Source organism: Orcinus orca, chromosome X (genome assembly GCF_937001465.1).
Source record: "Orcinus orca chromosome X, mOrcOrc1.1, whole genome shotgun sequence".
NCBI lineage: Eukaryota > Metazoa > Chordata > Mammalia > Artiodactyla > Delphinidae > Orcinus > Orcinus orca.
In genome coordinates, this window is record NC_064580.1 from 88,436,376 (window position 1) to 88,450,349 (window position 13,974).

General features: G+C 41.3%; 1 protein-coding gene across 3 annotated transcripts in view; it reads left to right on the forward strand.

Annotated features, from left to right (window-relative positions):
* The window catches only part of CENPI (centromere protein I), a 66,667-nt gene that overhangs the window by 11,785 nt on the left and 40,908 nt on the right, over positions 1 to 13,974 (forward strand). Inside the window, exons 1-5 of one of the 3 annotated variants that reach the window (XM_049705091.1) lie at positions 1,349 to 1,413; positions 3,152 to 3,387; positions 4,011 to 4,148; positions 13,224 to 13,342; positions 13,624 to 13,731. In XM_049705091.1, coding sequence (XP_049561048.1) covers positions 3,165 to 3,387; positions 4,011 to 4,148; positions 13,224 to 13,342; positions 13,624 to 13,731 — 588 coding nt within the window. In that variant the 5' untranslated portion in view covers positions 1,349 to 1,413; positions 3,152 to 3,164. Of the gene's footprint in view, positions 1 to 1,348; positions 1,485 to 3,151; positions 3,388 to 4,010; positions 4,149 to 13,223; positions 13,343 to 13,623; positions 13,732 to 13,974 lie in introns of those variants that run through there. The other 2 variants (XM_049705092.1, XM_049705093.1) reach the window with 2 other exon arrangements.

Sequence of the window (13,974 nt, forward strand, 5' to 3'; positions counted from 1 at the left end):
CAATTTCATTTACAAAAATAAGAGGATTGAAGGCTTAAAATTCTTTCCAATTTACATTTGAGTATGAAATGATTATTAAAAAATGACTCGAGAATTTTTCAGTTTTACTAGATAGGAAGATCAGCTATCATAGTAAATATTGAACACTCAGTTCTCATGCATGATTAAATATGATTTCTTGAAAGTACTTTGAAAACAATGTAAGATGTGGTAAATAATCATTTTTTGCTGTAGTCTTTCCCAAATACATCAACTTAGTCTGATTCTTCATCTCTCCCCAAGATTGCAAAGTTTCCTCCCACACTTCTATTTTTTTTTTTTTTTTTTTTTTTTTTTTTTTTTTTTTTTTTTTTTGCTGTACGCGGGCCTCTCACTGTTGTGGCCTCTCCCGTTGCGGAGCACAGGCTCCGGACGCGCAGGCTCAGCTGCTGTGGCTCACGGGCCCAGCCGCTCCGCGGCATGTGGGATCTTCCCGGACCGGGGCACGAAGCTATGTCCCCTGCATTGGCAGGATTCTCAACCACTGCGCCACCAGGGAAGCCCCCCCCACACTTTTGCCTATAGTTTATGGGTATATTTTGGCCTCAAAAAAATCAGTGAGAGTCATTAAATTTTTATCTTCTCCAGTTCCTACTCTAGTAAGAGACTAAACTAGGGACTAAGTTCAGGTCTCAGACTAAGCCCTTGCTGCTGTTTTAGCCAGTTTCTTTAAGGTCCATCGATTCCTCAAAGTTAGGAATCTTTACTTGTTGACTGGCCGGCTACCTACAAGATGCCACATCTGGCTCAGGATATACATTTCCAGCATACTCTAGAAGGTATGCGTGCCCATCCTCGGTAAAAGGAGGGCAAATTCAGCCGCCGTCCTTTCCTCCCACCTCCTAGCGACAGCTTCAGAGGTGTCAGACCCTTTAACCTAATTCTCTTGCCCAACATGGGAGAAGCAGCCTTTATTGAGAAGTTTGCAGTTTCATATTTTCCTACAGATTCAAAGCCCGACATTTGGGGTCAATCTGAGCAAATGGATCACTGTAATTGGTCTTGTTAAACTCAAGAACCGAGACACTAATTGTTCCGTTTTAGGCACAGTGACGAACGGGAACAATATTAGAACAGTGGGAACATCAGCCAATCGGCTGATTTCAGCAGCAACTGCCCGCTAGCCGGGCGTACCCGGGCCTGGCGGGTGTGGCCGGCGGCTCTGCGGAATTGCGTTTGCGTCAGCGTGGGCGCGCGCGTCGCCTCGCGCCATTGAGCTGTGACCCAACCAATCAGGCTTCAGCAGAGCGCGCGGCTCCGCCCTGAAGCCCCCTGTGTCGCCTCGGAAGCGCATGCGCGGGGCGGAGCCCGCTCATTTGAATCCGGGAGGTGACGTTTGGACTCCAGAGGCTTTGGGACTGAGGAGTATTTTAGGTGAGGTGCTTTTAAACACCGGGCAAAGTGGGAGCCCCGAGGCCGAAGGGAATCAATCTCCTGACTTCTGAGTAAGACTGTCCTACAAGGTGTCGGGTTTTCCCCCAGAACGGGAATCTGCCCAATGGGTCAGTTGTCGCGGCCAAGTTCGGTCCTTGCTGGGGCAGGCTGTGAAAGGGGGTCCTTGGGGAGCGATGGGACGGTTCCACTGGAAAGGGCCAGAAGCTGCTCGCCCGCCCTTCTTTCGTAGGACCCAAAAAAACAACTCGGAACCTGGAACCTCTCGGTGGGTTAGACATGCATATTGCTCTTCTGCTCCAGCCTCATCTGTTCTAGGGAGGTGGGGCTGAGTGTCATTACGACCATTCCCTTAGTTTTTCCTATTTGAAGCCCAAAACTTAGAAGTCATTCTGGCTTCCTCTCTTTCTTTTTCCCTACATCTAATTCCTTTATTACGTTCTTGCCCAGTCTCCTTCCAAAACATTTCACAAATACCATCATTTTCTACCTTTCCTACCATTTACACCTTAGGCCAGGTTCAGATTGCAGTCATATCTCTTCTGGACTTTTGCTAGACCCTTTTAATTGTCTGTTTCCACTCCTGCACCCCTAACATTCTATTCTTCGTACTGCAGCTAAAATGATCTTAAAACATAAATCAGATGGTATCACTCCCCTCTGTAACAGTCTTCCCTTCCCCCATAGTTGCCTATGACACTTAAAAACCAAATTCCTTGTTCTGGCTTACAAGCCCCAATATAGCAGTAGCTGTCTGCCTTTTTGACTTCGTCTCCTACTACTCTGTACCTCTTTCATGCTACTACCCCCACCGACCCTCACCTCTTACCGGTGTTGTTGCTGTTTCTTTAACACACAGAGCTCTTGCTTTAAGGTCTTAGCATATCTTGTTCTTTCCTCTCCATGAAATACCCCTCCACCAGCTCTTAACATGGTTGGTTCCTCCTGGCATTCAAATCTCAGCTTACAGTTCACATCAGAGAGGCATTCTCTGAACACTTATTCCAAAGTAGCTTCTCACCCCCACCTCTTTTCTATGACATCACTGTATATTATGTTCACTATTATTTACTTATTTATTGACTCTCACAGCTCCTCTTCATTCCACCCCCATAAGTTTCATGAGAGCAGACCTTGACTGTTTTGTTATTTTATCCCTGGTGAGTAGAATTGTGCGTGGCATATATTGTAGATGATGCTCAGTAATTATTTATTGAATAAGTGAATTATCGGGGCATGTTTCTGTTCTGAGAATCCTTAGTTTGGCCACCAGTTTGTCTTTAACTTAGCACTGGCAAAGCAGGCAGTATTAAAGATTAAAAGCAAAATCAAGGCAGGGTGGAGAAAAATAGGAGCGGAGAAAGTAACATTGAGTTCATGAGATGGATTAGTTTTGGACTCACTTATGTGATATAGCCCTTTTAAGAGAATTTGTTATGTTGCCTGTACTCTTACTGTTTTTTTCCCCTCACAAGGCCGGCTAGTGAATGTTACCTTGGAGAGTCATTTCTGTTCCTATTTAGGTCAAGGGCTTTTTGAGAAAGTTAACCTATAGCTTTTGTTGCCTGGATTGCTGTCAGTTTTTTTATTGTGTACTTGTATGCTAGGTCCTCTGTACTAAATGTGGGAATACAGGCATGTGTGATCCCTGTCTTTGTGGAGTAAAAAGGGAGGGACAGTTTGGCTGGTTAATGGTAACTTGACACTTGTTTCTGTATAGAACACGTGCAGTAATGTCACTTCAACGGAAAGTTAAGAACTCTCAGGCACGAAAGAGGACTTCACAAGGTAGTAATAGCTATCAGACTACACTCTCAGCCTGGAAAGTAACAGAGGACCTAAGTGACTCAAAGAGCATCTCGAAACATGGACAAAACAATCCAGTGGAAGATTATGAACGTGCTGATGATCAAGCAGAAGGCGCTCTGCAAATAGCACTGACATACTTTGAGAAAGGTGAGACAGATTGTTTTCCTTATGTTAAGTCCTATTCCTTTAAAAATATTCAGACTTTTTTTCTTAAGGATTTTTAAAGGAAAGCATATTTTTGCTCATTTGTGATTTTTGTTTATTTAATGGACATTTATTGAGTACTTACTACGTATCAATATGCTAGGTACTGGGGATATAGCAACAAAGCATGTTCCTGGCAGAGTGGTTTCCAAACTGTTACACATTGGGATTTCCCGAGAATCTTTAAAACCCACTGGTACCTGGCATCCACTCTTAGACTTTCTGATTTTATTGGTATGGGATACAAGCTAGGCATTGGGATTTTTTTAATGGCTCCTTAGGTGATTCCAATGTGCAGCAAAGTTTGGGAACCACTGCCCTAGTTTTTGAAACAGCTTAGTCTAAGTTCAGTGCTTTTAGTTAGTTTAGAGCAGAGAAGCCAGGGCAGGATTCAGTTTTCCTGCTTTGCTGTGAAGTATTCAAGGGTTTTAAAGGCTTTGAAGGGTTTTTAGGAAGACATCTTTTATGTAAAGCTATTCCTTTGAAGAATCCTAATTTGTAACTGTTGAGGCTGAGGAGTGAGAGAGTTTTAAAATCCTCACTATTTAATACTGTTCCTCTTCCAGGTTCCATTAAAACTTCACAGAGTAAAGATAAAACCTTGGAGAAACACTTGAAAACTGTGGAAAATGTGGCATGGAAGAATGGCTTAGCTCCAGAAGGAATCGATATTCTATTAAATGTGGCACTCAGTGGCAAATTTGGTATGTCAAGGGGATAAATTTTTCAGTTTGCTATTTGTTTTGCCTTTCAGACTTTGAATTAGATTGTTGATTGGAATCAGCTGCAGTTAAAGAACTATATATTTTCCTATTCTCTTCATAAAACCAATCTGATAAGATTATATCAATAAGATGGGCCTTTCTTGTGTTCAGACTACCTTATGAACTAAAAGTTTCTTTTTTTTTTTTTTAGTTATAAAATGATTTGTTTCAACTTTATTAGTTCCCAGGCTTATTAAAAAGTTCCAGAGCATAGGAAAAGTTCCACAACAAGGAAAAGAAAAGTTGGGGATCCTATTTTTGCAATATACTTTCTTGACAGATTTGACCCAATCATCAGTATGGTTTCAGCTTTCCAGTTGATTTCAATGTGCACCCAAGGATGAGATCCATACATCCAGGTAGCCTCACCTGGAGGAGGATGGTAGGAAGTGGGTGGCTCTTGTAAGAGCCTTGGGTCACTGATATCAGATTTAGATATTTCCAATGAAGTAAACCTCTAGTCATGTGTATTTTTATGATTAAACACCACATTTATTTTTTTTTTTTTACTTTTTAAAAATTTTTTATTTTTTTATATAAATTTATTTATTTGTTTGTTTATTTACTTATGGCAGCGCTGGGTCTTCGTTGCTGCACGTGGGCTACTATTCATTGCAGTGCTCAGGCTTCTCATCGCGGTGGCTTCTCTTGTTGTGGAGCATGGGCTCTAGGCGCACAGGCTTCAGCAGTTGTGGCACTCGGGCTCAGTAGTTGTGGCTCACGGGCTCTAGAGCGCAGGCTCAGTAGTTGAGTAGTAGCTCAGTAGTTAGGTGCTCCGCGGCGTGTGGGATCCTCCCAGACCATGGCTCGAACCCCGTGTCCCCTGCGTTGGCAGGCGGATTCTTAACCACTGTGCCACCAGGGAAGCCCCTACAGTTGAATCCTTACTTCTTGATTCTAGGCAGAAAGCTTGCATAACAGCTGCTTGCAGATAGGTGGGTCTTATTTTCTACTGGAAGGGATCTTATTCTTGCCCTTAATTGTTATTTAACTTTTTATTCAGTATTACCTCTTTCCCAAAATAGAACATAAACATTTTGGTAACAGAGGAGTAAAAACCTCGGGGAATAGAGGGAGGAAAGAATGTGTTATTCTTTTTTTTTTTTTTTTGAATATTCATTTATTTTTAATGACTTATTAGAACAAATACCTATAGATATCATTATATATATGATATATAAATTAATTATACAATATATCATGTATTAATTATTAAAACATACTCTGGTAAATATTATATATTCAATATGAAACAGGAGGAAAGGGGGCAGGGCACAACCTTTAAAAGAATTACATAGCCCGAGGACACAACATAAACTGATTAGAACAAAATAGGTCCAAGATGGCGGACGAGTCTACTTCCACTAGACCTTGAGCCTCAGTATACACTCATTGTAACACATCAGCAAGCTAAGCGACACACCCACAGGTGCCACGACAGTTCCAAGGATGACCATAAAGGTCAAAAAGTGGGCGGTGGCTCAATTCCTAGAAATCCCCACCCCTTCCCCAAATTAGCTGGAATACTCCTCCCACTCATCAGCGTATGAAATTACTCACCCCTATAAAACTAACAACCCCATACCCTGGTGCTGCCCTCGCCTTCTTTTTTTTTTTTTTTTTTTTTTTTATTTTTTTTTATAGGTATACCTGGATTTAATTCTCACTTCTACCGCTTGGTAGCTGGATAGCCTTAGGCAAGTTTCATACCTCCCTGAAATTCACTTAATTCAGTCTGTAAAATGGCATAATAACTTATTATAGCATCCTTTTAGGAATTTTAAATCAGTTCTTGAAATAAAAGTACACAATATATAGACAAGTATGGATTCCTCAATAGATGTTTGACCTTTCATTTCTCCAGTATCCCACCCGCATCAAATAAAGAAAAATACTTTTTAAAATTTACGAATATTTCATTGTTGTAAAGTTAAAGCCATAAAAATAATCAAATGGCCTACTATCATACCGTTAGAAGAAAAAAAAAAAGGTGTTCATGAGAGTTCCATATTAGAATACAAGTTTTCCTTAGGCACCTGTTTATGTATGCTATTCTGCTCTTTACAATAAATAATTAAATTTAAAAGACTTAATTCCTCACTTTTAAGACCTTATTAGTTTACAAATTACATATTGACCTATGCTAAATTTTATACCGACCCATGCTAATGAATTCAGTACAGAAAACAAAAAACACTGCACTCAAGCAAACTACATATATATATATATATATATATATATAACTTATATGAGAATTGCTACTCCAGCTTTCTTTTGGTTTCCATTTGCATGAAATACCTTTTTCCATCCCCTTACTTTCAGTCTGTATGTGTCTCTAGGTCTGAAGTGGGTCTCTTGTAGACAGCAAATATATGGGTCTTGTTTTTGTATCCATTCAGCCAATCTGTGTCTTTTGGTGGGAGCATTTAGTCCATTTACATTTAAGGTAATTATCGATATGTGTGTTCCCATTCCCATTTTCTTAATTGTTTTGGGTTTGTTATTGTAGGTCTTTTCCTTCTTTTGTGTTTCTTGCCTAGAGAAGTTCCTTTAGCAGTTGTTGTAGAGCTGGTTTGGTGGTGCTGAACTCTCTCAGCTTTTGCTTGTCTGTAAAGGTTTTAATTTCTCCATCAAATCTGAATGAGATCCTTGCTGGGTAGAGTAATCTTGGTTGCAGGTTTTTCTCCTTCAACACTTTCAATATGTCCTGCCACTCCCTTCTGGCTTGCAGAGTTTCTGCTGAAAGATCAGCTGTTAACCTTATGGGGATTCCCTTGTGTGTTATTTGTTGTTTTTCCCTTGCTGCTTTTAATATGTTTTCTTTGTATTTAATTTTTGACAGTTTGATTAATATGTGTCTTGGCGTATTTCTCCTTGGATTTATCCTGTATGGGACTCTCTGTGCTTCCTGGACTTGATTAACTATTTCCTTTCCCATATTTGGGAAGTTTTCAACTATAATCTCTTCAAATATTTTCTCAGTCCCTTTCTTTTTCTCTTCTTCTTCTGGAACCCCTATAATTCGAATGTTGGTGCGTTTAATGTTGTCCCAGAGGTCTCTGGGACTGTCCTCAGTTCTTTTCATTCTTTTTTCTTTATTCTGCTCTGCAGTAGTTATTTCCACTATTTTATCTTCCAGGTCACTTATCCGTTCTTCTGCCTCAGTTATTCTGCTATTGATCCCATCTAGAGTACTTTTAATTTCATTTATTGTGTTGTTCATCGTTGCTTGTTTCATCTTTAGTTCTTCTAGGTCCTTGTTAACTGATTCTTGCATTTTGTCCATTCTATTGTCCATTCTATCTCCAAGATTTCGGATCAACCTTACTATCATTATTCTGAATTCTTTTTCCGGTAGACTGCCTATTTCCTCTTCATTTGTTAGGTCTGGTGGGTTTTTATCTTGCTCCTTCATCTGCTGTGTGTTTTTCTGTCTTTTCATTTTGCTTATCTTACTGTGTTTGTGGTCTCCTTTTTTGCAGGCTGAAGGTTCGTAGTTCCTGTTGTTTTTTGTGTCTGTCCCCAGTGGCTAAGGTTGGTTCAGTGGGTTGTGTCGGCTTCCTGGTGGAGGGTACTAGTGCCTGTGTTCTGGTGAATGAGGCTGGATCTTGTCTTTCTGGTGGGCAGGTCCACGTCTGGTGGTGTGTTTTGGGGTGTCTGTAGACTTATTATGATTTTGGGCAGCCTCTCTGCTAATGGGTGGGGTTGTGTTCCTGTCTTGCTAGTTGTTTGGCATAGGATGTCCAGCACTGTAGCTTGCTGGTCGTTGAGTGAAGCTGGGTGCTGGCGTTGAGATGGAGATCTCTCGGAGATTTTTGCTGTTTGATATTATGTGCAGCTGGGAGGCCTCTTGTGGACCAGTGTCCTGAAGTTGGCTCTCCCACCTCAGAGGCACAGCACTGACTCCTGGCTGCAGCACCAAGAGCTTTTCATCCACAGGGCTCCTTAATTTGGGATGATTCGTTGTCTATTCAGGTATTCCACAGATGCAGGGTATATCAAGTTGATTGTGGAGCTTTAATCCGCTGCTTCTGAGGCTGCTGGGAGAGATTTCCCTTTCTCTTCTTTGTTCTCACAGCTCCCAGGGGCTCAGCTTTGGATTTGGCCCCGCCTGTGCGTGTAGGTCGCCGGAGGGCGTCTGTTCTTTGCTCAGACAGGACGGGGTTAAAGGAGCCGCTGATTCGGAGGCTCTGGCTCACTCAGGCCGGGGGGGTAGGGAGGGTCACGGAGTGTGGGGCGGGCCTGCAGCGGCAGAGGCCGGCGTGACGTTGCAGCCTGAGGCGCGCCGTGCGATCTCCCAGGCGAGTTGTCCCTGGATCCCGGGACCCTGGCAGTGGCGGGCTGCACAGGCTCCCCGGAAGGGCGTGTGGCTAGTGACCTGTGTTCGCACACAGGCCTCCTGGTGGCGGCAGCAGCGGCCTTAGCGTCTCATGTCTGTCTCTGGGCTCCGCACTTTTAGCCGCGGCTCGCGCCCGTCCCTGGAGCTCTCTCAAGCAGCGTTCTTAATCCCCTCTCCTCGCGCACCAGGAAACAAAGAGGGACGTAAAAGTCTCTTGCCTCTTCGGCAGGTCCAGACTTTTCCCCGGACTCTCTCCCGGCTAGCCGCGGTGCACTAACGCCCTGCAGGCTGTGTTCATGCCGCCAACCTCAGTCCTCTCCCGGCGCTCCGACAAAAGCCGGAGCCTCAGCTCCCAGTCCCGCCCGCCCCGGCGGGCGAGCAGAAAAGCCTCTCGGCTGGTGAGTTCCGGTCGGCCCGATCCTCTGCGCTGGAATCTGCCCGCTTTGCCCTCCGCACCCCTGTGCTCTCCTCCGCGGCTCCCAAGCTCCCCCACTCCGCCTCCCGAAGTCTCCACCCGCGAAGGGGCTTCCTAGTGTGTGGACACTTTTCCTCCTTCACAGCTCTCTCCCGCTAGTGCAGGACCCGTCCCTATCCTTTTGTCTCTGTTTAGTTTTTTCTTTTGCCCTAACCAGGTACGTGGGGGGTTCCTTGCCTTTTGGGAGGTCTGAGGTCTTCTGCCAGCGTTCAGTAGGTGCTCCGTAGGAGTTGTTCCACGCGTAGATGTATTTCTGGTGTATCTGTGGGGAGGAAGGTGATCTCCGCGTCTTACTCTTCCGCCATCTGAACTAAAAGTTTCTATGTGCATATGCTGAAAATGGCTAGTTATCACATATCTTTACAAATAAAATGGGCCTCTCACTGTTGTGGCCTCTTCCGTTGCGGAGCTACAGGCTCCGGATGCACAGGCTCAGCGGCCATGGCTCACGGGCCCAGCCGCTCCGCGGCATGTGGGATCCTCCCGGACCGGGGCACAAACCCACGTCCCCTGCATCAGGCGGACTCTCAACCACTGCGCCACCAGGGAAGCCCCAATAAAATGAATTCTTGTCACCAAATACATGGGAGCCATTTTTAGTATTTCTCTTAGGAAGGATAGATAATAATTTAAATAGTGTTGCCAGAAGGCACATTAAGAGATCACTTGGTCTATTTTATTGCCTTTAGGTTCACTTATCTATGGCAAGTCCCTGTTGATACTGTCTCCATTCCAGTCTCTGTGGCCTTAATAGTCAAGATGCTTTTTCTTTTGTGCCAATGCTTCCTTTTCTGTTCTAAGTTCATTTGTAATGGCAGTGGGGGGAGATTCTTAGAAAGAAATAATATCTGTCCATTATTCTTTTTACTTGAGAAGAACCTTTTTACCTACCCTCACTCAAATTTAGACTTAGAGAGTATTTTAGCCCTTGAACATTCTCATTTTAAAGGTGAGGAAACTGAAGCCCAGAGTGGTTAAAGAGACTTGCTTAATCTCAGAGCTAGAACTGGGGAACTCAGATCTCCTAACTCCCCTTCTAGTGTTTATGCTGCACCACACTGCTACTGGGTTTTCTCCTTTTTTTTTTTAAATTAAGACAACTATCAAAATTGAATACTTTATATACCATTTTCTAGCCCTTGCATATTGGGTTCCTTTGTGCATACCCTATCATGTTTGCAGGTGTGTGTGTGTGTGTGTGTGTGTGTGTGTGTGTGTGTGTCTGAGAGAGAGAGACAACACATTACTAGCCAAATTCAGTATATGACTTCCAGGAATTTTAGTTCTCTATATTTAAAAAAAATTTTATTTATTTATTTTTGTCTGTGTTGGGTCTTTGTTGCTGCGTGCAGGCTTTTCTCTAGTTGCGGCGAGTGGGGACTACTCTTCGTTGCAGTGCACGGGCTTCTCATTGCAGTGGCTTCTCTTGTTGCGGAGCACGGGCTCTAGGTGCATGGGCTTCAGTAGTTGTGGCACGCGGGCTCAGTAGTTGTGGCTCATGGGCTCTAGAGCACAGGCTCAGTGGTTGTGGTGCATGGGCTTCGTTGCTCCACAGCATGTGGGATCTTCCTGGACCGGGGCTCAAACCCATGTCCCCTGCATTGGCAGGCGGGTTCTTAACCACTGTGCCACCAGGGAAGTCCCTAGTTTTCTATTTTTACCTGATTAGTTCTCTTTGTTTTCCTACAAAGTTAAATTTGACCTAATAAAATTGGTCTTCTTCTAAGTGGTTTGAAATTGGTTTTGACAAATTTCTAGGAATTCATATTTAACTGATTAGTGTTTATCGAGAACAATTCTATCTATCCCTTCTCCCCTTAAAACATGTATAGAATGTACAGATGTTTTCTATTTTGGAATTTCTCTTTTCTTTTTTGATATCTCAGAAATTAATGTTTAGAAGGTTTTTGTGATGTTTGCCAGGTCTTATTGCAAATGCATGCATGTTTCAAAATGCATGCCTCAGAGTTAGAAACTTGTATGTAACAATTTAAAAAATAATCTCTGGCTTTCTAGTCTAATTTCGTTTTTCTGTTGAGCTGGAATTTGGTGACATTATATGTAGCCTCATTAATTGCTTTTCTCCTTTTAGTTATTTCTGTGATATCCACCATCACTACCAGATCTTTATATGTAGCTCTTTTGCTAAGTTGAAATACATATTGAGGGGCAGGTGTGCTAGAAATGTCATAATTAGGTACAAAGGGACTTTGGACTCTTTAGTAATTGAAAAGTCACTGGGAAGTAAGAATAGAGTCTATATTGAATTCTCCCTTTGAATTTGGTACATGTGTAAAGTGTTAGCGGTCAGACTGTTGTAAACTTTACAAGGGTTGGGGGATGGGAGTAGGGGAGAAGAGAGGAGTAAAAACAAGATACCATGAGACTGGAAAGCAGAGATTTTTATTCTTGTGATTCATTACCTGCCATCACTGCTTCCTTTCTTCTCCACAGAATGATGGGGTAGGAATTGATGAGATATATTGAAGTTATGTAGGATATATAAATCTAGAGATCTGATGTACAACATGATGACTATAGTTAGTAATATTGTATAGAATACTGGAAATTTGCAAGAGAATAGATTTCATGTGCTCTTACCACACACAAAGAATGGTAACTATGTGAGGAGATAAAATGTTAATTAACTTGACTGTAGTAGTCATTTTATTATATATAGGTATATAGTATCTGCCGGGTGTTGGTTCCAGGACCCCCTGCGGATACAAAAATCCTAGGATGCTCAAATCCCTTGATAAAATGGCGTAATATTTGCATATAACCTACACACATCCTCCTATATACTTTAAATCATCTCTAGATTACTTATAATACCTAATACAATGTAAACACTATGTAAATAGTTGTAAATACAATGTAAATGCCACGTAAATAGTTGTCTTGTGTGGCTAATTCAAGTTTTGTTTCTTGGAATTTTTTTTAAACGAATATTTTCTGTCTGTGGTTGGTTGAATCCACAGGTGCATCTTATCCATATCCATATGGATATGGAGGGCTGATTATATCATATCATCATGTTGTGCATCTTAAATATATACAGTTTTTATTAAAAAAATAAGAGGGCTACACTAGTAGGAAAAGAAAAGATGTATAAGATGTTTCTGAGAATGCTACTTGCAGGCGAAGTTAAGAACAGTGTTATCTTGGTGAATGGATGTGATCACCATGCTATAATGCATGTAAGACAGCGTTTAAAGACCTGTATGTTTCTAAGAATGCTACTTGTGGGAGAAATTGCGAACAGTGTTATACTGAATGGATGTGATTACCACGCTATAATACCTGTAAAACAGTGGTTAAAGACACATGTATCCAAGATATTGTTGAGGCTTCTACTTGCATGAGAAGTTGAGAACACTGTTTTTTCCAGTGAATGGTTGTGATCACCACTGTATAATGCGAATAAAACAATGTTTAAATACAAAAAGAAATTGATGATATACATGTATATTTAATTATTGAAGCCTTAATAAGCAGAAGTTGACATAGGGTATACACAAAACTACTTGCAAACTCACTTCTATTAGCAGATGGGAGGATAGCATAGAAGCCAAGAAAGTATGATGGAAAGATTGGACCAATATAGAATGATATTACTACCAGCTAATAGTATAGTTGTTTGATTCTGCTATCCTTCCCACTTTTTGGGGGGGGAATGGAGACTAGAAATATATCTATTTATTCTTAAATGTAGCAGCTCATGCAAGATATCTTAGAGTAGCTTTAAATAAATCAGAATCTATTATGCCGTTTTAAAAAGTCCTTGAAATTTTCCTAGGAGTAAAAGACTTCTTTTGAGGTGTAATTCACGTACCATAAAATTCACCCTTTTGAAGCATACAATTCAGGTTTTTTTTTTTTTAGCATATTCATAGAGTTGTGCAACCATCACCACTATCTAATTTCCAAACATTTTCATCATGCCAAGAAGAAATCCTGTACTCATCCTCCCTTGTTAGATAAAAATATTAGAACCAAAGAATTTGCTTTATAGTTTATATTAAAAGTTAAAGGTACATTTTTGTTTCAAACTATGTTTTATAATGATGATAAGAGATATTGAATATTATTTTATTGCCTTCAATGTGAAGTGAACTTTTTAGGACTAAGAGTTAATAATAGTAAGGAAACAGTCAAGATCCCAAAATGTAGTTTGATTTAGAGTTTGTCTGCTTTCCAGGGAGTGCTGTAAACACTCGGATATTCAAGTGTATGATTCCAGCAACTCTAATATCAGAAGATTCTGTGGTTACGGCGGTCTCTTGGCTTTGTGTTGGCAAGTGTTCTGGTAGCACCAAGGTAATCTTTTTAAACACTTTGATGGTAAGTCCTTCAGAACTACTTAAGGGCTGGGAAGGAAGAGCCACTTATGGAGTAATGGCAGTGGCCTTTTGTGCAAAGCCTGTAGTTTTGGAACAATGTAGCTTGATGCAAGGAGTCTGTTCAAACAGAAATTTTTACTGAGAGATAAAACTTATTATCCTTCTTTGTGCTAGAGGCTTCTAAAACAGCCCTGAGGGGGAAATTAAGCTCTCTGCAAGTTATATTTCTCTAAAGATAAGCATTTTGTCTCTCAATAGGTACTTTTTTATCGTTGGCTGGTTGCAATGTTTGACTTCATTGATCACAAGGAGCAAATTAACTTACTCTATGGCTTCTTTTTTGCTTCATTGCAAGATGATGCACTGGTAAGTAAAAATTGGACAGCATCATGCATCGATCAAATGGTACGCGCTTGTATATCGATGCACCATATGTGCTTCAAAGTGCCACACCACTTTCCTTACTTATTTTAAAATATATGAAACACATAGAAAAGTATAAAGAGTAACATAAAAAACATCTTTACACCTGTCTCTCAGATTAACAAATAAAATTTTTAATGCATTTGCTTTATATCTTTTTTAAGGAAATAATTGTAACAGATAGAA